Source organism: Aulonocara sp. 'chitande type north' Nkhata Bay, linkage group LG3 (genome assembly GCF_057382095.1).
Source record: "Aulonocara sp. 'chitande type north' Nkhata Bay isolate Kocher_YH1m ecotype deep benthic linkage group LG3, A_spYH_male_GT1.1, whole genome shotgun sequence".
Classification (NCBI taxonomy): domain Eukaryota; kingdom Metazoa; phylum Chordata; class Actinopteri; order Cichliformes; family Cichlidae; genus Aulonocara; species Aulonocara sp. 'chitande type north' Nkhata Bay.
The window spans coordinates 54,474,925-54,497,998 of NC_141346.1; the positions used below are offsets into that span (position 1 = coordinate 54,474,925).

Sequence of the window (23,074 nt, forward strand, 5' to 3'; positions counted from 1 at the left end):
GCACTCAATATATTTATATATCTACATCCAAACTCAGTCAGTTACTATGCATCCCCTACGGCAACTCAAAACTTTATTTATAGTCCTCTAATAAACATAAATGGCATTTTAAACACACACTCAACAATGTTTGCAGCAGTATTTGTAAAACCAACTGTGGCTTAAACAGTTCACTGCTTACTCATTTGCATTAGTAAGCATGTTCTGATTTTATCTGTTTTGATTTTATATACTGTTTTGATTGTTTGTTTGTTAATTAGTTAGTTAGTTTATTTGCTTGTTTTAATCAATTTTAAATCATGCTTTTTATTTGTTCTTGTTTCTAATGTCTCTGTAAAGCACTTTTAAATCACCTTGTTGTTGAATTGTGCTATACAAATAAACTTGCCTTGCATTTTCACACTCACACACACACATCTGAAAATAGCTCCAGCATTGCCTCAGACTCCTTTCACACAGAGATCTATTATTTTATATTCACAAAGACGTCTTATATTTACAACTGCACAGATTTTATGCCTTTTAACACCTACCGAATTTCGAAAAATTTAAGTTAACGGTCTAACCGATAAAAGTCCAACTTTTTTGTAATCAATTAACCAGTATCTGTCCAACAGTTTCTGGCCTCATCTCTAAAGTCCCTAACTCAATTTAAAAGTGTCCAACACCCAAGGTCCAACCTTTGCTGCCCAAAAAAGCGCAGGTACCGTTCCAAACGGTAAGGAGACTCTAACTCCTAGCTTAATTCCAGGATGCCCTGTACCCCACAGTTAAGCCAAACTGAACTAACCCTGTTCGCCGACAGGTCAATGTCGCGCGTCCACGACAAGGAGGGAGCATAACCTCCGGGCTCTGCGCTTCCTACCAGTCCAACTGGCGTTCTTGAGTAATTTATAATACTTTGAAACAACAGTAAAACACCCAACAAAGTGTAAGACTGAAGCAGGTCCAACCTTATAACCAAAAAATAACCAAATTCCCTAAGATACTAAAAACATTGAGCAGTCCAACTGCTTTTCCTTTTAGCGGTCCAACCGCATTCAACCATTACCAGCAGTCCAACTGCTTTAAATCCTCAGTACTGTCCTGACATTCTCATCAAAATCAAAACAGACATCCACCAGTAACTTCAGTGAGTAGACTTAAATTTTATCATATCCAATTTGGCACACTTTGGAAATAATTCAACAGGTAGTGCCTTACCTTTTGGATAAGCCGGCTTATGCCCACTCACTTAGACCACTGGAATTCATGTCTGCCCGTCAGACCACCCAAGACCCCGGATTTCTCCGTCCAAACCTCCAACTCTCCTTCCTCAATAACCGGACGAAGCCCCCAAATGTTAAGATTCAATATTGAGGAAGGGTACAAGAGGTGATCGAAGAATAACCACACCGATCCGGCCGGGTGAAGTCAAACGAAGATTTTAATGAATACACGCGTGGGAAGACAACTCTGTACGCAGACAGGAAGTAGTCTTCGACTTAATCAAAGCATGAACAGATATTTTATAGCATCAGGGTTTGTTTACTGACGCCCCTTCATACGTCACAGACACATTTTATACATAGATCAGATCAACATCCTCATGACTTTTCACCTAGAAAATCATCTCCTATTTTCATGGCGTGGTACTTTCCGTTCTTATCTTAGAATGAATTGTTCCTCTTTCTTGCCGAGACAACAAGGACGGTTCCTCTAAATAAATTTAACTCTATGTGTGTGTGTCACGACCTCACATGCTCTTTCTCAATTCACCTGTTGCACTTCTGACCTTTTACCAGACCAGAAACTCACTGAGACTATGTGTATGTCTTCTACTAAATAAATGTTTTAATCAAGAACCTCTACTAAAACCTTAATATAAAATGATCTGATATATAAGTGTTTTGTAAGCATGTATTGCAATTCCTTCTCTGGCTCCAAGTCACTTGCACAATAGATTGTCCGAACATCGCGCCGAACAAAGCTTCCGACCCCCAATTAATTGACCGAGCTCCAACTCTTTAATAAGCACAGATATGCATTGTGTATAAAATAGTCATAACTGCTTAAGGCCTTCTTAAAGCTATCTGTTACATTGTTAAAGCCTCGTCTTAGCCTGCGGCTCAAAATAACTTCCTGGTTTCACTTCTGCATACAACTTCCTGTCAGCCTGCAACTCAGTCTTTCTGAAAGAGACTCTGTTTAAACCTTTGAATGCAATATAAACTCCAGATTTTATTATTAATGCAATGGTAATGATGACAATTATTTAACTATAGCAGTAAAATAATTTCCCTCCTCGACAGTATCTACAAGTGCCTACTCATATTCTATCCAAAACAGGACAAAGCAGTGCATTATCATCCATGTTCTCTTTGCTGCAATCCACATGACCGTCTGGGACATCAAATGGCACTTTGACGGCATGTAGACAGGTGTAACTTAAAATCCAAAATGTTCTTCATGGTGTTTTTGGGAAGTAAAGGATGAGAGAAGGAAAATCTCTGTCATGAACCTGTGGTATCTAGCCATGTCGATAGTACAACCCCAGTTCCAGTTCCCAAACGCTTATTGAGTATTGTTAAAAGGAAAGGTGACATAACACAGTGGTAAACATGCCCCTGTCCCAGCTTCTTTGGAATGTGTTGCAGGCATCAAATTCAAAATGAGTGAAAATTTGCAAAACAATACAGTTTATCAGTTTGAACATTAGCTTGTCTTTGTAGTGTATTCGATTGAATATAGGTTAAAAAGGATTTTCAAATCATTGTATTCTGTTTTTATTTACATTTTATACAACGTCCCAACTTCATTGGAATTGAGGTTGTACATTTAATGTAGTACAATTATTGAATATAGGTGTATTGTTACTATTGTGATTGTTGTCATGTTGGCTTGAAATACAACATCTCTTTCCCCAGGTGCATAAAATAAAGACAGTTGATTAGCTTATCTATTATAAGTTTTGCTATGATACTGGGTTGCACAAAGGGGTATTTAGTGCCAGGCAACCTGTGTTAAGTCTAATTGTTGAATGTTGTCATTGTGTTTCTTAAATTTGTAAGGTCTTAGATCAATCTATAGGATCAAGACGTTCCTTTGTCTCTGACCACCTCTCCAGCCACTTAGGATTATTGTAGACACATCCCTTGTGAAGATTCTGTTTCTTGTCTTAGAACCATTTGGGGGTTTACGGTGGGAGGTGCTTTTGCTGTGATGTGTATTGTGTGAACTGTTTTCCCAATAAAAGGCAGCGGAGGCTGTTGTTGGGGTCAGTCTGCGGTAGGATTCAGAGTGCTTTCTGAGACACCGGCCGGGGCCTCCCTTGCTAGCAAGTAAAAGATGTCCGTCTTGTTTTTGTTGTTAATGAGAATAAGTTTCTAAACTAGCGGGGCTTGTGGAAACACAGACCCAACCACCTGCATTTCCAGTTCTCCAACCCCAGTGTTTGTGTAACTTCATGTATGTAAGAGAAGACTAGATTCAGGGGAAAGCACACCGGTGGGAGACATTACAACAGACACACATACGATTTTAAAATTAATTACCAGTGATTAAATGTAATAGTGGTGTATAAATATTGAGAGAGCTAAAGAAGGGAGTGAAGCAGCCTTAGCCTATTGCAGTGTAACTAAGGGATGGGTTCAAGGCATCCTGTCGAGCCCTGACTACAAGCTTTAGCAAAAACGAATGCTTTAAGACTAGACCTAAAAGGAGAGAGGGGAGTGTTTCTTAAACTGAAAGCTAGCTCCATAGAAGAGGCAGCTGAAATCTGAATGGCTCCCATTCTAGTGCTCTCAATATGGTACTATCAGCCTTTAAGATAAAATGGGACCTGATTATTTGTGATGGACCGAGCAGTGAAGGAAACTTAGGCACAGGTTAAAGTCCAAAAAATGATTTTTTTATTTAACCCAAAAAACATAATTGGTTAACTCATGCAAAAAGAATCAAAATCTTGGGCCCATAAAAGAGGTCAAACTAACAAAACTCTACTCAAAGTTGACAACACAACTGATAACTCAAACAAACTGACCTAACTTAACGAGACAAAGGAGAAACTTAAATAGTGGCTGATCAGCCCACAAAAACAGGAAAAGGGGTAAAACACACAAAACCTAACTAAACCAAACATAATGAACTTCAATTCCCCCCCATGGTCCCGAGTTATGGCGTGAACCAATTTGTAGCCTTCCTTTAAAGCTCGCTCCGCCCCTTTTCCACCTCTTGGCTCCTTAATCAAGGGACTGGAACAGCTGCAACTAAGGTAACTCAGAAAACAAAAGATTAATCATACATAACAGTGTAAACTAAAATGTGCACACTTATTTTAGAATGCAGCGTTATGTGGATATGTGAATGAATTCTAAACCAAAACCAGTTATTTATTGTCCTGTAAATAAATTCCTATATTTAAAGAAAGAAATGTGAATGCAATATTACTTATAAGCCTCTACACTAACATGGTGATATTACCACTGTGTGGCTGTAAGTGCAGCCATCACATTATTCAAGACATTTTATGAGAGGTGAAGGGTTTTAAATCTAATTTTGGATTTAATAGGTAGCCACTGGAGAAAAGTAAATATCTTTCTAGTCCCTGTACTCTTGCTACATCCTTCTGGACCAGCTAAGGGCTTTTTAAAGAAATTTTTAGAAAAACATAATAACAATGAATTACAGCAGTCTAAACTATAAGTAATACATGCATAGACTAGCATTTCAGCAAATAAATATTTGGTTGATCACCATTTTTCTAAGATTTTTTACAATGAGTACAATAATCTCACTTTTTAGAAGTAGGAAATTAGAAGAAGGTTAAAAATTAGTGTATAAGTAGCAAATACAGCAACGTCAAGCAGATGCTTTTAACATAATACCACCATCTTAAAAGCCTGCGGTTTAAAGATTGATTGATCTTTTAGGGTTTTTATGTGTCTGTTAACACCTTTCTGTAGACAGTTCAACTTGTCATTTTATGATTTTATGATTTGTGGCCAGTCTGGTTGACACGTCTGCCACTGTCATAACAAGACCAGTTGTCTTTTTGCTTTCCCTGTCAAAACAGGTTCACACTTTCCCCGGCTTTCTGGTAGCTGTAACACCAAAAGACTGAGTGTTAAATTGCATTTGTCTGACTTTGCAGCTCACCAAAAACACTCAAAGACAAATATTTTTAAAAAATCCATTCTTTTATACATGTAAAGTTTTGCCACAGCACAACTTCTCTACTCAATTTCTCTATTTTCTGTATATCTGAGCGGAGTAGATCTCTGAAAGACGTGCTATTTCATTCTACAGTCTATTCTGCAGTCAATAAACCAAGGCTTTGACACAATCAGGCCATAGCAGATGGCCATAAAACCTTTGTCCAGGGTACACCTGAGACTCCCTGAGCTTTATCATCCTCAGCCATTCTACTGCTGCAAAAAGAAGCGAAAATAAACAGACAAATGACAGTCGAGTAGACGGTTCCTTTTTAAAGTAGAATGGGCGATAACACTACTGACCTGTCCATGTGTGACGCTGACAACCCCAACCCCGACTTCCACCACTACGTTTCTTGTTCATACATCTTACTTTTATCGTCCATAAAGCTGTGTCATGAAACAGTAATTTTTCCATTTATCATCTGAAAGCATAAAATGTGATTGCACTTGTTGAAAGCTCAATCTGCCCATTGGTATTTGATGGCTTACTTTAAACCAGTAAATCAGTTTTAACACTAATGGTGACTCGCTCTCTGCTGTATTCTTTGACACCACTCATGGCAATTACCTTTAGTGCGATAAATCAAAAGCTCCCATCTCGCATGAATTCTCTACTCTTTCAAAAAGAAAAATAGCAACGCTTACGATCACAATGATCGCTCATGACCCAAACTTTAACCTGCTCTAGATTAAATTTGGCACAAATTCTCATACAGTAGGATGCAGTTGATAGCGTCAGTTAGTGATACTCTGGTAAGGAAGCAAATTTATCCTCATACTTCATCAGATTTGTCAACAGAGCAACTGCATAATGCACTGCAGAGTTTTTCTTGTGTTTCTGTGGTGTAAGACTTGAAACTGTGACATATTCTATACTAAACTAAGATCCAGCTCAATCCTATCCTCTTGTCAGAGGACGTTGCCCTCAGTTAGCCTCTCTGGGAAATCTGTATGTCAGCCAATCAGTGATGAGTGTCATCAGCCCTAACAGTCTGGCCATCAGGCTTTCCAGACCTGATTCAGACTGACGGTATCTGTCTGTCTTAGCAGAAATCAGACACTGAACAGCATGATGAGACTCAGCCAACTACTGTATATGTCTATAGCTAACCTTTAATACACCAACCCACTGCTCTGTTCTTCGTTAGCTTTGTTTGAAGCTATTTATTAGCTTAGTTCTTCTTAGACAGCAGATGTTTCGCCAAATGCATGTGAATTCAGAAGAGAAAAGCCTTGAAGGATGCATTTCCTTCTGTCGCATATTCATCATAACGCCTCACCAGCTAACACTTTGAAGATCTTTAGATGGATTTATCATGAATCCATTTCCTTATATCCATTCTCCTGTGCTCTCTATATTTTGGTATTCCATTGCATCAGACATTTTCTTGACACACTCAATTTTTCTTTCCTGAGATGTCAAGCGCTGGGAGCAACCTTGACATATTAGGACATTAAATCTGAATCAGCACCTGTCGCCACCCTAAAGTGCTTCCACATTTCTCTGTTTTCTCAAGCAGATCAAGGAAAATACAATTTCACCCGTAGTGTCTGTCACTGTCACATTCATTCTCGCAGACATTTCCCTTCTCTCCCCTCTTGGCTTTTTTTTTAATATTCCACTCTTGTTTTATAGTAGTTTCCGTTTTTCTGCTGTTATTATTTCAGCTATTTGCCTTCTACCAATTGTCTTGTGTCTGCGGCAACTTGTTTAAGCCTTTGTACTGCATATCAAAAATGAATGTTTTCTCACAGTTATGCTGTTTGACATGAAGACTTGGACATGAAATAACATAAGGGTAATATTAATGACTATTTTGTGTCAGCGTGTGCCTTGATATCCTACTTTTCTGTTAATATTAAATTGCCAGGACTGAGGGCTACACTGAGTACCACAGATTAAACTTTTTTCATTTTCTCATTCAACTCTTCTCCCCTCTCCTGCTCCCTGTCCTCGTCCATATCTCTTCTCATCAGCTTCCTACTCTGTTTAAAAGTAATTATTCCTCATTAATCTACAATAGCTCTCTACTAGTCTATTAATCCAGAGGTCTTGGTGGTAGACAGTATAAAATGAGCTCTCCTATTAACTCAACATCATTATTCTCAGCATGTAAGGTGCTGAGACAGCTGACTTTACACTCTAACCCCTACCCAACCTCTATATTAGCTTTATAAGGCTACGTTCACACTGCAGGTCTTAATGCTCAATTCCGATATTTTGATCAAATCCGATCTTTTTGTCTGCTCGTTCACACTACAAATAAAATGCGACCGCAAACGCGCTCCAGTGTGAACGCTCAAAGCGGCCCGCATGCGCAAAAGAAGATGTCACACACAACACGCTCTGTTTAGACCCAGAGCAAACAATATTGTTTGACTGATGGCCCTTAATATAAAGACTTCGGACTTCACGTTTCCCAATTTTTGCTTTAAGTTATTACATAATAATGTAAATAACCTAATAATTATCCTTATTGCTGTTTTAGAGAGGAGCGGTGCTTCAAAGTATAGCTGCAGATTTCTGTCAGAATCTGCAGGTTATACAGTACAAATAAAATGTTAACACTTCTCCAACGTTGTCTTCCCAGCACTTTCACCGGATGGCCAGGAAGCGTTCGCGATGTCCTATCGGGTGCTTCTCCGGCGCTGATAATTGGCGTCTGTCTTGTGTCAGTGACGTAAAAGATGGATTTAATGCAACATGACCATTCACACAGCAGTCGCTTTCTGAAACATCGGATATGTATCGGATTCAGTACCAAATACGAAAGTGACCCAGATTGGATTTGAAAATATCAGATTTGTGCCGTTCACACTGTCATACCATGATCGGATATGGGTCGCATAGGGTCAAAAAAATCGGATTTGATGCGCTTTCGCCTGCAGTGTGAATGTAGCCTAAGTGACATATCTTTGCCTCATGACTCCTCAGATTAGTTTTTTTGTTTTTAAGTTGCCTTTTCTTACTTTTTTGTTTTGGCACTAAAAATAGCCAAACTTTGAAGCACTTTTGTGATATTTTACTTATGATTCTATATGTATAGTTTCTATGGCCTGTTGTTAGACTTTCAGAATTTCAATAACTTCTTAAATAACTGCTTAGAGGTGCAGCCAGTTCAAATGCAGTACCCTAACCTAACTGGCTCAGGGTATCTGTGAATGTAAACCTAGGTGAAATATACCTGTTTATACGTCATAATTCATAAGAATGTCTTAATGTTTCATTGTGATTGGAGGATTTGTCAGTGCACTCCAGCTAGAGAGAGCTGTACTCCTTGGATCATTTGACGTGTGTTTATGTTAAATTAATAAACACATGTAATTTGAGCATTTGACAAAAATTAGTCCATACCTTTAATCTTTAACATCAGATGGAAGATATATGGAAAGAAAAAAGTTCATTGTAACAGATGCTGGGCAAAACAGGGTATTGAGGACAAAAAAGCTAGGGGACAAGGGACAGTCAAGGTCCATATGTTGAGTTGTATTTCTGGGCAGAATGCCCACCCCAGCTCTGGCCTTTCATTACACCCTGGCTAATGAAGCACTATAAATGTGTAATAAGGAGGTTTTGGAGGCCTCTGTGTTAAATGGAGAAGTAATACCCAGTACAGTAATAGAGTTGATGTATTCTCCTCTTATTGTGGAGAAGGTGATTATCCAAATGAAGCTGATTTTTTTTTATGATTTACATTATTTTTTGCTATGATTTGTGGTATGTAAACAGATAAGCTTCCCTCATTGGTGCTATATAAATATACCTGAATTGAACTGAATCAAAGTGCTCTTGGCAAAAAGTGTAGATGCATTGTAATGTCATTTTAAGGAGACAATTTTAGGTTTTTAAAGTTATCCTTATCAAATGTTCAGCAGCTAAGGGGATTTCTGCAGATCTCTAACAGAAGTACAGATCTCTTACAGATCTCTTACAGAAGAAGCATCAGTCTAAATGAGTTGCAAAATGTGTTGTGTCTTTATAGAAAGACACAACACAACACATTTTGCTAATGTGTTTATCAACAGAGCATAGGAAATCTTGTGGGACCGAGTTTTCACTCCTGCAGAAATACAAGAATAACATTCCAATTCTTATGCACTAGCATTCATTTCAGCTTCAATATCAAGAGTGACCAGATATATTTTCACCCAGCTCTAAAGGCTGGGTAACAACCTATCTCTTACCTGTCACATACAAAGCACTTGGAAATGTTACTGAATGCCTTCCTAGCAGTTGGATCTGCAGCATCTTTTGATTCTTTGTAAGTAGATTTTCATATGTTGACAGGCACAAATGGAATCTAGAGTCTTCCTTAAAGGAGGGCAATGAATGTGCGTGAACAAATGGTTTAAACAGATTCTCCGAGCACTGTTTATAAAGTGCTGATCATCATCCTTCTTGCTAATTAGGACTTAATGTGACTAGTTAATGTGGTTTTTGCACTTACACCCAAATTATCCACCCTCTGAGAGGACCTCTGCTCACCAGGCCTAGCAGGCCTTTACTCCATCTACAACTGGGTTTTTGTGATAAGCACAGAGCTCTGCTGCTAGCACAGCCATCAGCACGAGATCTGTTCATGTCCTCCAAGTGATCCAGGGTTAAATATGGCACACGGGCCAACGAGGAAGATGAAAACACTTGCCAGCTCACCACAGAGAAATAGCTCACCCCTGCTATGCCACTCCATTTTCTCCAGCTGTATCAGAGCACTCTGGGAGAGCTGATTGCTGAATGGCTTGGCAGAGCTTCGGGTGTATGTGTCTTACTGTGTGTGTGAGTGTCTGTCAGTGGTTGATGTCCCACTGCGCAAAGGAGTAAATCCTCTCATCCTTAACCAGGCTGACGTGCTAGCTCATCATTCTCTTTCATCAAGTCCTCTTCTTCAAGGCTCCCTCCTGTTGAACCCTCAACCTCCAGCTAAATGCTGTAGCATCTTTCTTCCTGTATGCTTTGCATTGTTTTTGAAGCCTAGAAAGTTGTCTGATGTACACTTGTTTTGTGTTCTGTTTACTCAAACCAGTGTCTTAAACCTTAATTTACCTTGTCTACATAATAAAGTAGAGGGGAAAATCTCCTGTATTAGTTTTGTTTATCTTTTCCTTCCTGACAGAAATTTAAGACATTAATTATCCATAAAAGAGTTAAGCCCCCTTAAGCTTTGTCAAGTTGAAACCTGCATCATTTGTCAAAACCTGTCACAAACAATCACTTTCACTGTGCTTTGTGGGTATGTCTGAGCGGGGCTGGAGAAATGATCCAGCTACTGTAACTATCACTCTTGACCGCACATAGCACTCCCTACCTCCTGCTAAAGCTGCCAGATTTAAGGATTGGTCAGGACTTCATCGCTAGCCCAAGGGTGTTTTTACACCACTGTGGCAATGACAGGTTTCCCAGCCGTTTCTGATTTGTCACTTGGCTCAGACCACAGACTGCAAAGTAGCGATATGGTGAACAGAACTGATACAATACCTTTAGGACAGTTTGAGAGAATAAGCAGCTGCTTTCCCAGGCATCTTTGCCTACCTCTCATGGGATTACTGCAAAAGGAAAACTATGAAAAAAATGCTCTTAAATGTTTCCAGACTAACTTGTACCTGTTCTTGTTTTTCGCCTGCAATTTTGTTAGGTCTTCTGACTATGGCACCACCTACACCAAACTCAACCTGATGCCAGGAACAACCATTGTGGTGACAAGTTTCTACATTTGCCCAACCAACAAGAAAAAGGTCGGTAGTTGCATGCATTTTTTCCCCCGGTTATGTTGTCCATTGTTAATAGTACGAGTTGGAGGTCTAAATGAACACCTGCACAGCCAGATTGTAAGAAATTGGAGAAATCTAGTGAAAAATGTGTCATTTGAAACAATTATTCATTTAAGATCCAGAGCTGTCAGATTAAGTTTTACTAAGAATCACTTAGGATCACGATAACGTATATATATAAATATAGTATATGTATGTTTGTGCAGTCACTCAGCAATCACTCAGCCATCCAAATTATTGAATAAATGTCACAGGTGTATAAAATCAAGCACCTAGGCTTGCAGACTGCTAGGTCTAGCAAGGCCCATAGGGACGTGTATGACTGAATTTGGAGTCAAGAACTTGAATGGCCTGCGCACAGTCCTGACTAACAGAACACCTTTGGGATGAATTAGACTCCGAGAGACTCCGAGCTAGGTCTTCTTGTCCAACATCAGTGTCTGACCTCACAACCTCACAATAGACTTCTGGGAGAATGGTCAAAAATCCCCATAAACACACACCTAAACCTTGTGGAAAGCCTTCCCAGAAGACCTCGTTCCATGTGACGGTAGACAAGCAAATATTTTTAGCAGTATAGTGTAATTTGTTGACATGGGTTTATTTTAATCCCAAAGATATTAAATGTGCTGGACACAAAATCACACAAATTAGTCTATAATGAAACTTTTTACATTTCCATCACTTTGAGAGTTTGCTCACAGAAACAACTTTTTGCTGTTCCTGTTGAAGCTGCATGCTTCTTATCAGCTTACACCTTGTTGAAAGACTAAATTCCCTGTTTATGGCTCCATATTTCTTATGTTGTGTGGTTTCAAAATGCAAGGTATATAAGTGGTGGATGAATTCACTGGCCTCTCTTTGCACTAAGTTAAGAAGCACTGACTGTAAAAGCATTCTTGAAGTTGTCTACTTTCACCATAAAATTACCTGTTTTGTGCCATTCTGTGTTAGCTAGCTTGTGAGCTTGCAGGTAGAGTTGAAGTGCTCATTTCGGTTTAGTTTGGTGTGTACACACGGTGTAGGTCACTGTGCAGAGTTTGACTAGTGATCTAATGTTTGGAATGAGATTCAGCACATCAGCATGAAGACACATAACTAGGAAACCAGTGGGTCATTTTAAAGAGCTCACTATTTTCTACTGTGGATCTAATTTTATGCAACAATCACTTTGTAAAATTTCTTTCCTCTTATTTTATAATCACCTGTAAGTAGTCAACGCCCTCAATAACAATGCCTCCATAACAATAGTTTCAAACCTCCTCTTGTATTATAATCAGCACACAAATTGTGCACTGGGAGCTTCATGGCTCGGGTTTCTGTGGCTGAGCAGCCCATGTAGGTGTTATGCATAGTTGGCCTATGACATTTGTCCTATATTGTATGAGTCATGCCCTTAGAACCTCAATTCTTCAGTTGTCTGAATGTAAGCAAAGAGCCTTTACAGAGGGGATCATATTTGGATGAAAGGATGGGGTGATAAATTATTAGCTTACAACACAAAGCAAAAACATAAATATCTGCTTATTAGTGGTCTGTGTCAGACTCATAAAATTAGATTTTTCTCACCAAGACTTAAACACAAACTTCTTGTACAGTGTATATCATACAGCGGGCTTTGATATTTGTCAGATAAGTCTGTTATAATGCTCCAAGAAGCACTAACAGCACAAGCATAGCAAACATGGTGGTGTCCAGTTATGTGCCTTGAATCAGTGAGGTTAGCCTGGAAACTTTGATTGATTTTGCCTTTGTCAGCATAACTCTCAATCAGTGTGTTTGATACGTGTGCATTGGATTGATTGTTTTCATCTGGAGGCTACATAATTAGTTAAATTGGATGCGCATCATATTGTCACAAATACACATTGAAACTGGGAAACATTTTCCTGATGTTCTCAAACTATCCGGAGCTAGGTATCCATCTGAAGCCAAGCACTCAACTTGTGGTATGGATGGCATTTTGAGCCCATGTTGAAACCTTGTTTATTATTTGATCTTTCTTCTTTCTTTTCTTATAAAGCTCCATATTCCCAGTTCAAAAACAGAAGCTTTCCAATCGTAAGTTTGTACTTTCAGGCAGAATCCCTGATGACATCATTAGAGTTATTTTTATTGTTCCTTCAGACCGTCAGAAGACTACATAGTGATTCTCATGTGAAGTAAACTGAGCCTTGTGTCTGAAAGTGGTGCGATTCTTTAGGGATTGTGATTATGATTTCATTTTATTGCATGGAAGCTGTACCTGCTTCACACCAATATACCATTCAGACCGAGGTGGTCTATTTTTAGAATTGGTTATACAATATGTGATGCACTGTTTAGCATCAGACTTTGGGACACATTGTACAGTGCAGATACATTAAGAAAATTTAAAAATGATTCAAAATACAGAAGAAATCCACCTAGGATGCTGAGAATTATTGTGTTCAATAGATAAAATAAAACCCAGCAGACAAAAAACTTGAGAGATATAATGATACACACATTATAATCATGACTAACTTTATTTACTACATACTGTTATGTATGTAGTACATGAGTTTAAATTGCATGGAGACCAATCTTGTTTTGGTATTCAATACACAGTTTTTCAGTCCACGGGCAGCTTAGAACTTAGAAAGTGAATTTCCAAACCTCCAATAAGCTCAAGTGAGAGCCAAAAGGTCCAGTAGGTGACTTACACTCAGATACAACTGCCAACTGTGGAGGCCTGTCTAATTGGTGGGCGTTATTGCTGGGGTCCAGGGTTCTTCCAATCAGTGAAGGGATGGAAGGAGATTAGCTCACTTTCTGGTCTAGTCCTTACTCCAACTGTCTGCACAGGATCTGACATCTCATCCATTTCACTAACACACACACACAGACATACACACATACACAAAATAGAAGAGGGCCAGACAGAATGAGAGCATTTAATTGCACAGGGATGAAGTCATCTTCATTTCCCTTAGGGACAGAAAGACAGACGAGGGAATAAGAATGACTGGCAGTAAGAGTGTGTGGTGTCACAGTAAGATGTCTGGTAATGTGCAGGGGCTCAAACTGCCGCTTAAACACACCTCCAGGCCTGACGAGGGGGTGATAGAAGCCCAGCTTAAGTGCTGGTTTCTGGAAACGGTGTGTGTGGGTATATATGTGGTGTTGTTGCAAGAGAAAGTTTGATGTTTGATGCATGATCATCAGATGAATATTATTAAGCAGATTTCTTTCCTTCCATCTTTTTAGCATCCAATTACTGAGTGATCAAACACGCAAGGTGCCCCCAAACACAAATAAACACACACACACACTTTGATCAATACTGCTAATCACATCAGAAAACAGCAAACAACCTGGTCTGTAAGCTCTGTGATCCCTTCTCACAGAGTGAAGGGATCACATAGAAGAGGTGTGTGAGGGGTCTTGGGTAATCAATACGACTTGAGGCAATTAGAAAGAGGTGAGTCTTCAGACGGAGACAATGTCATCCTGTCTTTCTCTCTTTCCCTCTCTTCATTGAGAGCTCCATTAAATATCCGCTCAAGGCCCTTTGTACAAGAGGGCTCCCAAAGACCCCTGACACGTTTCAACACCACTAGAGTTGTAAATAAACTTTGAGACTAGAAGCTCAACTCACTATCCCTTAGCAATTTTCTGCCGTCTCCAGGGGGCTGTCAGCTACTCAAGTGTTTGCAGAAGTTCATTTCCTTGTTGTTGACTATTAGCTTACACTTACAAGTATAAGCTAACACTAAATTTAAACCCAAAAGCTTCTTTCTAGAGGTACTTATCAACTGGATTCCTGCCAGCACATCTTTACATTGCAGAAGGATGTTACTTGCAGACTTCAAAATCATCTCTGGCAACTTGTTTTTAATATGACTGTGTACATTAGACATATTTTGCTATTTTATTGTTTTATGTATTTTTTTAAATTATTTTTGTAATTATTATTATTGTAATTTTAATATGTTTGTCTGAAACAGGTCTATCTTGTGAATGAGACATTGGGTCTCAATTACAAGAGAGACCTGTATAAATAGAGGTTAAATTAAAAAAAAAAAAAGACTGCCCAGTTAATATGTAAAAATTGTAATGTAAGTTACGATTTTCACTTTCGACAAACAACAAAACGGGATAAAATTATTGTTTTTTTTATTTAATGTTTGCCATAAAAACTCTTGGGTATACTGTTATTTATAGTTTTGCATTTCCCCCCTTATCTAAAAACAAACTCACTCGCTGTTTAGTGTAGTTTTATTCAAAGAGTCTTCGGTCAAAAACTATAACACTTGCACTTTTTATGTAGTTAAACCAGTGGAATGATTTGTCTTCATAATTCATCCAGTCTGCTTTCAGGAGCATTAGTTTTCTGACTCTTGCCCTGTATACACAGCAATGTGGGCACATTGCTATACCTTTCAATCTGCACTCACAGACATCCCAACAAGGACCTACTTGAAACACGCTTAATAGAAAAAAATGAACATCAGTCAGGTCATAATTCTCCAGGAGGGAAACTCTCGTTCTTTTTTTTACATTTATGTGGTATTGGCCCAGCAACTGTAGCTGTTGATTATCACAGCTGTGCTTCGTGAGGTAAAGAGAGCCATCCACAAGTCATAAGGTAAGTTGTTCAATCAATGATTCCACTACTGTACATATTGAAGTATCCTTGGGCAAGATCTTAAAACCTGAAGTTGTCCCCTGTGCATCTGCTGGGGCAACTCGGGCATTGCATGGCCTGCAGGCCACATCTGGCCAATTAGAAAATCGGAAAATTAGGTTTCAGATGTAAATAAGTATACACCATGTATGTCCCATTTAAGCTGCTAATCATAACCTTAAGACCACTTACTGTTTTATGCGATGATGAAGGGAATCAGACAAATCGCTTTGTTGCTTTTATTTTGAAGGTGATTGCTCTTTCCTTTTCAAATTTACATGCATACATGTGTGCAAGAGAATGCTGGTAGTGCAGAATACGACATGGACTGTTTACTGAGGTCAGAGGTTAAGCTGTGTCATTGCTTTCTGGAAAGCAGGTTGCGGTGTTTAAGGATTACAGTTTTTATTACCATTGTGAGACTAAACATACATGAAAATGTTGCTGAAACAGACTTTGATAGCAAAGCTGCAAAAGCAACAAGAACTTTTTACCAAGCTTTACACATCCAGGAATGGAACAGTTATGATCAGCTTTGAGTTTTCCCACAAAATTTAAAAAAATGGTCAGCAGTTCGATGATGTGTTTGATAGACTTATTCTCTCTCCAGGCAAATCTTAATAAGACAGATCGAGGACACTGAAGGAAATCAGAGTTTAAAGTTAATATCACTGCTGGATTTTTATTTTTCTCTCACAAAGGACAAAAATTCGCAGTGATAAAGTTCAACAAATCCAGACGCATATCTTCAGTCTCGATCACCTCTCTGGTGCCCTTAGCATTACAACATAAGATATTGTTTTTGCAGAATTTCTGTCTTTTAACTTTATGCAAACTGCTATTGCTATTTGGCTTGTAGTGTAAGTATTTCATCTGTAGTTTTTTCTGTTTTAACTTGCACAGTGACAGAACTTAGTCTGTTTTGAGCTTGAACAAGTGCGTTAAAGTCAGGTTCACATTAACATTTTGTTCACTTGTGTTTTTAGGAATACTGATTAAATGGCGATAAAATGTTGGTGCTTTTAGCAAGTCTATCTCACATTTCCATTGCTTAATTATAACTACTAATCTGCTCTTACCAGTAGCAGTTTATAGGGGGATAAAATATTGAGCAGAACTGAATTTAGCTTACTGGTGTGGCCCTACACAAAAGTTCCAGTTTCTCAAGTGGCCCCTTTGAAAAATTAGTCACACACCCCTGCACTGTGCAGATTACAAAAAAAAAACATGTGTATGAATGTGTGTGTGGTTGGGCAAGTGAGGCTTGTAGAGTGCTCGATTAGAGTTGAAAAACCCTCAACAGTTAGATAATCTTCTACAAGCAGCGATTTACTGATAGTGGGGAGGAAAAATCCCCTTCTAGCAGGAATAGGCCTTGCCAGAACAAGGCTCAGGGGCAGGTAGCTAACAGCTGTGAGCAGTTAAAGGTGAGAGGAAAGAGAAGACAGAAAAGAGGTGCATAGAGAGACAAATATAGTAATATTTGTAGTTATCTCTGATTGTCAGGACAAGTCACACTAAGTGTTACGTCCCGGTCTTGGGGTATAGGAGCGCAACATAAGGGTTAAAAGGAAGGTGAGCCCGCCCTGGTCCCCAAAGCCATACCCAGAACCCAATTTACAAGTTAAGGGTGATTTTATTGTTACCAAACTGAAAGGTTTAACTCCGGGGTGAACACAGGCCAACATAACAAACAAAACCAGCTTATTCCAAAAAGGGAGATGCTATTCTACAAGTGAAACGTATCTGCAAACTATAGACAAAATGTAGCAATTCGTGGGAAACACAAAGGGCGAATGTCACAGAGGGTTTGGAGGCCAAGGACAGGTCTGCTGCTGCTGTCAGTCACTGCAGAGGGACAACTACTGGAAAGGGTTTTTAAAACAGCCACTTGACCATGGGAACCAATCAGCAGCTGCCAGCTCCCTAATCAGGAAGGAAGACATTTAAAGGCACAGAACACACAGAACAATTTATTTATGTTTTGTTTAGGTGCCCTATCTGTTTAAGTGCATATGAATAGTTTAGTAGGGACCAGTAAAATCACAGGTGCCAATTTAATCCTGCAATAGTCTGAAGTATTATGTAGAAATTTTATTTATATTTTGGGAAAAAATAAAGAAAAAAGGAAATACAACCAATAAAGAGTTAAAAAGTCACCATCCCTCTTGCTTCACTGACTATGCATTTTATAACTGAACAGACTCAAATTGTCAAACTTCTTGTCCATAATTATAGAAATACATAAAATTTAATTGGGCTACTAAAGTAGTTCATATTTGTATATAGAAAATCAGAATGAAGGAACTAGCAAATAATGAGCAGGAGAGGTACACGACATGCAAGGTGGGAGAACAAATTAATACAATCCTGTAGACCGCAGTGTATTCTGAAGGTGATTTGCTGGTCCATTAATGGCTTAGCTAAATCTGATCCCTGCTGAGATGGCGTGCCTCCTGATGACAAAGAATATTTTTTAAAAACCTACACTCAGAAAACAGCAGCTTTCAAACACACCATCATTGCAACACCATTCGTTTGCGGATTATAAAACTGCCACCTCAATAAATCTCAGAGAAGCAAGGCATCACCTGGAAGAATCCCTTCAAGCTCAGAGGGTATTTAAGACAAACGACCTCCTGAGCCAGTGTCGTTATCCAAAAGTCTGTGTGGAATCTCCTCAGAATTTTCTGTTCTGACCTCAAGCATCAATGATGATGAACAGCAAAGTGTATTCTACTCCATAAGAGTGGGCTGTTTTATTTTGACAGTATTTGAAAGAGTGAGAAAGGTACTCTAGTGGCTGGACTGGTCATGCCTGCAGCTGATTATTTGCTGAACTATTTGTTCTGCTAAAATTGAGGATGCATTTAAGTAAATAATAAAATGTGAGCAACATTAAGTCAGTAGTCCAAAGTGACGTTGAAACAATAATATTAAAATTTCCCCCTTTGCATCATACCATTCCACGTTAAAATCATCCACTAAACGATGATGCTCAGGAGGAAGTGTGGGGTGTCTACTAATCTGAAGGTTGGAGGTTTGAGCTCTGTGCCCTCCTCCAACATATCCTTGGGCAAGATACTGAACCTTGATTTGACCCTAATGGATGAATACAGAGCGTGAGTTGGAAATAAGCAAGGTTCCAGTGGAGTTCACTCCCCAGACAAAAACTTTCGCAAATTTAAATAAGTGAAATAAACCATTATTCACTTAATAAGTGACAGAACTTCTGCTGGAAGCAAAAACTATTGCTTCAGGTGATAGAATCTGTCTGGAGGTCAAAGAGTTTAAACATTTCTTTATATAGAGAGGAGATAAGTCAAAAGAAGAGATAAGGACTTAGCAAACCAGCTTAAGGCATCTTCCTTTGCTTTAACTGGCCCTTTTGGTGCCCTTATGCAAGCGCTGCAAATCTTTATCAGTCTTTGAAGTTTTAGGAAGTTATAAGATCAGCATGGGGGTTCGGGATATGATATAATGATTGATGTAGACTTTTTTCATGCACTTATAGAGTTGTGCTTTTAATTGCTTCATTAGGCCATCCACAGCAAAGAGAGGATTCATCCTGTAGTCTTGTCAGAAACCCTGTTTGGTTCCATCACCCCTTTTATGTGTGAGTGATGTTTCTTGGGCCGTTTTCTAACCCACAGTAGTTGATATGGAGTGTTCACCCTAGAGCAATTTCCCACCACGACTATTTGAAAATCTGACCAAAATTGACCCTGTTGAAAGAAATAATTCCTGGTCTGTCACCAAAGGCCTGAACTTTATAGTTTAAACACACTGTGGTACAGATATTGCCACAGTGGGATGTTTTCTACTGGAATAGCTAACCCAAAGCAGTCATTCATTGATAAACTGCATTTGTTGTTTTAAATGCAACACGGAGTATTGGATAGACACCCCCCCCCCCCCCCCCCCAAAAAAAAAAAAGAAAAAAAAGAAACCAAGACAATTTCTTAGTCTGACACAAAGAACAAATTGACAATAGACTTGGAAAATACTTTTAGTCACCTACTGAGGAAAGCAGAAGACTAGAAAAGAACAAAGACTAAGAAAGAACAAAGTAAGGAAGAAAAAGACATCAAGATGAGTAAACACAGATATAAGTTTAAAAAAAGGGAAAAAAGAAAATGATATTGCAGAACTACTGCGAGCACTTCACTGATTGGCAGTTCAAAGAGCTTCAAAGAGAATATCAAGATATTCAGATGTGGACGCATTATGTTCAGATGATACATCTGTGATGAGGAACAATTTGTAATTTCAGATAGACCATGCCTTCCTTTGCTCTTACTGAACATGAAATAGCTGTCTGGTTGTCTGTCTACAGTATATTGCTGGGTGTCAACTCTGCTTTTCATAAGAAAAAAAGAAATCTTAGTAACTGGATCACTGGCTTCTTTGTAGAGTGTTATTAAAGAGGAGTGGACTTCATAGAAATTATGAACAAAATGCTGGTAAAAGCTGTTGAACAGCAATGTAATGTAAAATGCCCTAAAGCTGTGGATGTGGAAGCGTGAGAGGAGTTTTTGTGTGCCTCAAATCTATTTGAGAAGTTAAAAGGTTGATTATATCTGGACAAAAACCTTGTAAGGGGATTCAACTCAGCCCAATGCATATTAATAGCTTAGATATTAGATACATTAGTCCAATGTTTATGCCATTGAATGTTCAGCGGGATTAGAAAAGGGTAATGTCTGTTCCCTCTCAGTGCAAAAACAAGTTGGATTGTGCCGACTGTGCAAAAGTTACTCAGTAAACAATTTCTTATTGAGTTTTTGGTCTCACTGCCATGTAGATTATAACAAATGACAGAGCAAAAACTGACAAGTAAGTTCATATAAGCAATAGTTTGACAGTCAGACAACCCCTACAATAAATCCAAGTCCAGTGACCAGAATGTTTATCCACAGATTTTTTTTAAAGCCCTCTTCTATTTTAAAAGCCTTTTGTCATTCATGTTACTTTCCCTATTTCAGCACAATTTAACCCTCTCAGGCTCAAATTAAACTTTTTGTTGCTAATGCACAACCAAGTCCTGCAGTGGTACTTCTGAGTAAAAAAAACTCATAAAATATGCATGTGGGGTAATCAGGTTGTTAGTTTTTAACTGTTGCAAATAGGCAACGCCTGCCTCGAGAGGGTTAAGAACTGCTGACACTTCAGTTATGACAGCCATGACGTGCCCACCCTGGCTGCGTTCTGTGTAATTAATCATCAATAATGCAGTAGGTTTACAGACATACTTTGATGGTGCACTTTGCTCTCAGCCTCTGGGGTTTTAACCAACTGTTTGTCCATCCTCTCTCTGAGAAAGTGGCAACGTGAAAAGACTTGGAAATAGAAAGTTAAGCTAGTCTCTTGTGCAAATGGCTCCCATACTAATGTTGCTGTCAGCAGAGCGGAGCTGTGACAAAGTGGCAAAAACTGAAGGTTCTGCTGTTTCTTAACACAAAAATAAGATGTGCAAAGTGAACCGCTGACACTATTTAACCAAAAATGTGTGTGTTACTCTGCAGAACGCTATCCTGGCCAAACCACAGCATAGCTCCGTGATAACCAGACCTTACCTTGTTATTTCCTCTTCCCACGTCTCCCCTCTTTCCCAACAGCCATGTTAGGTGTAACATAGAGCAGTTTTTCCTTTATCCTCTGCCCAGACGCAGATCTGAGACCTGCGCACAAGCTGATAAGCAGCCTGAAGTGCATGATGTGAACCGAGGACAGTCGGAGGCAAGGTTAGCCAATGCGCAGAAGCTAATGCTAATGCTTGTTGGAGGGTTATCGACTCTAAATTCCACTACAGACCTTTGGTCCACCCACACCATCGTATCGCAGCAGTGTTCAATTTCATATTCTACACGATTCCTTTCAGTCCTTAGAAAAGGCTAGGGTCTGAAACTCAGTCAAAGAGGCGAGTAGCACGTCACTTTGAATGAGAAAGAATACTTTACATCATCTGGTGCCACAGAGAAAGAGTATTGGATTATACTTGAAAGTATGCACATGGAAGAATGCCACAGTTCATGTAGGCGTTTTGAAGTAAAACCCAGTATCAAACACGTGTGAGAAACAGGCAGCATTTGAGGCTAAGCGGACTCTTATAACCCACCAGGTGCTGTGTTCTGTTTTATTTTCAGCCTGCATATATCTCAGGATACAAAGTAAGACTTTCTTTCTGAGTGGAATTAAATATGAAGAAACATGAAGTAAGTAGAAGATAAACTAATAAAAGACCATGAAGATTACATTCTATTGCTTCCTCCCTTTTTTCTGAAATATATTTAAAATTCAGCATCTGTTAAACACACAGCAACTTAATCCAGCCGCTGTCTCTACACTGACCTTGATTGATGAGCCCCTCTTTGGTTTTGCGCTGCTATTCAGTCTGGTTGTTCAGTCTCACATTTCATCCAAAGTGTTACTGCTACAGGTCCCTGCAGAGCATGATGAATCACATTTCCACAGTCTATTCAGATTATAGCATAACATTAGCTGTGATCATCTTTAACCTAGCATTGATCGTAGCTATTGACCCGCATGCTCTGTCCAGCTGGTCTCTTGTGCAGCAGAGGCCCAAGAGGATCAGCACTGCTGCTGTCAGCCCCTCAGTTGCTGGGCCTAAATGGATTGACCTGACCTCGATCCACCAATTTGGATCAATAGGCAGTGAGCCAGATCCATTGACTCATACTGCTATCTGCTGGCTCACCCTGGAGGGAGTCTGGGCTCTGAGCTTTCTGTTATGCTGCTTTTGCAGGCTTGTATGCTCTGCTTGTCTCTGAATTTTAGAGTGGTGTGTTTCTGCTGTACTCTGGAGTTTAATGGGGCTCGCTTAATATTTCAATGCAGCTGAAGTAGACTGAAGAGACCGTAAGAGCAGAGAACACAGAATATAAGCGCACTGAAGGGAAGACAAAACAAGAGGAAGACATTCAAAAATCAGCATTTTTTTTTTGCCGTTTGTTAGTCGCTGTATTATTGATACAGCCATTTTTCATTTGAGAAGTATTTTATGAATCAGCACTATGACAATTGCTGCCAAAAAGAAAGCTTATCAGCTCTGACATAGTATTTCAACTGGCCTAGTTGTTTCAACGAGGTATCTAAAAATAAATGTGCTTGCCACCAATCCTTTTATAATGTCCCCTCCCGAATTACATTTTTGACCTTTTCCACAGTCTTTTTTTTTTTTTTACTTATTTTTTTTTTTTTCTCTTTTTTGATTGTTTGTACTTGGAAGTAAATTTTTCCTCTCCTTTTTATCTTCGTTGCATCACCCTGTAAGTCTGCTGTTTCTAGTTAAACTAGAAGAGAAAATAATTTGGCTGTTTTTTGGCATCATGCCTGTCTGAATCTTGAGACATCATTCAAACTCTGCCATCCGTCAATTTATAACTACTATCCATCTATACATACATACATTTTTCTTCCACTTATCCAATTTATTGCTAGT

At 39.0% G+C, this 23,074-nt stretch overlaps 1 protein-coding gene across 3 annotated transcripts in view; it reads left to right on the forward strand.

Moving 5' to 3' along the window:
- Positions 1-23,074, forward strand: part of sorcs2 (sortilin-related VPS10 domain containing receptor 2) — a 387,669-nt gene that overhangs the window by 149,142 nt on the left and 215,453 nt on the right. For all 3 annotated transcript variants that reach the window (XM_086285286.1, XM_086285287.1, XM_086285288.1), the window contains exon 3: positions 10,829-10,928. In XM_086285286.1, coding sequence (XP_086141412.1) covers positions 10,829-10,928 — 100 coding nt within the window. The remainder of the gene's footprint in view (positions 1-10,828; positions 10,929-23,074) is intronic.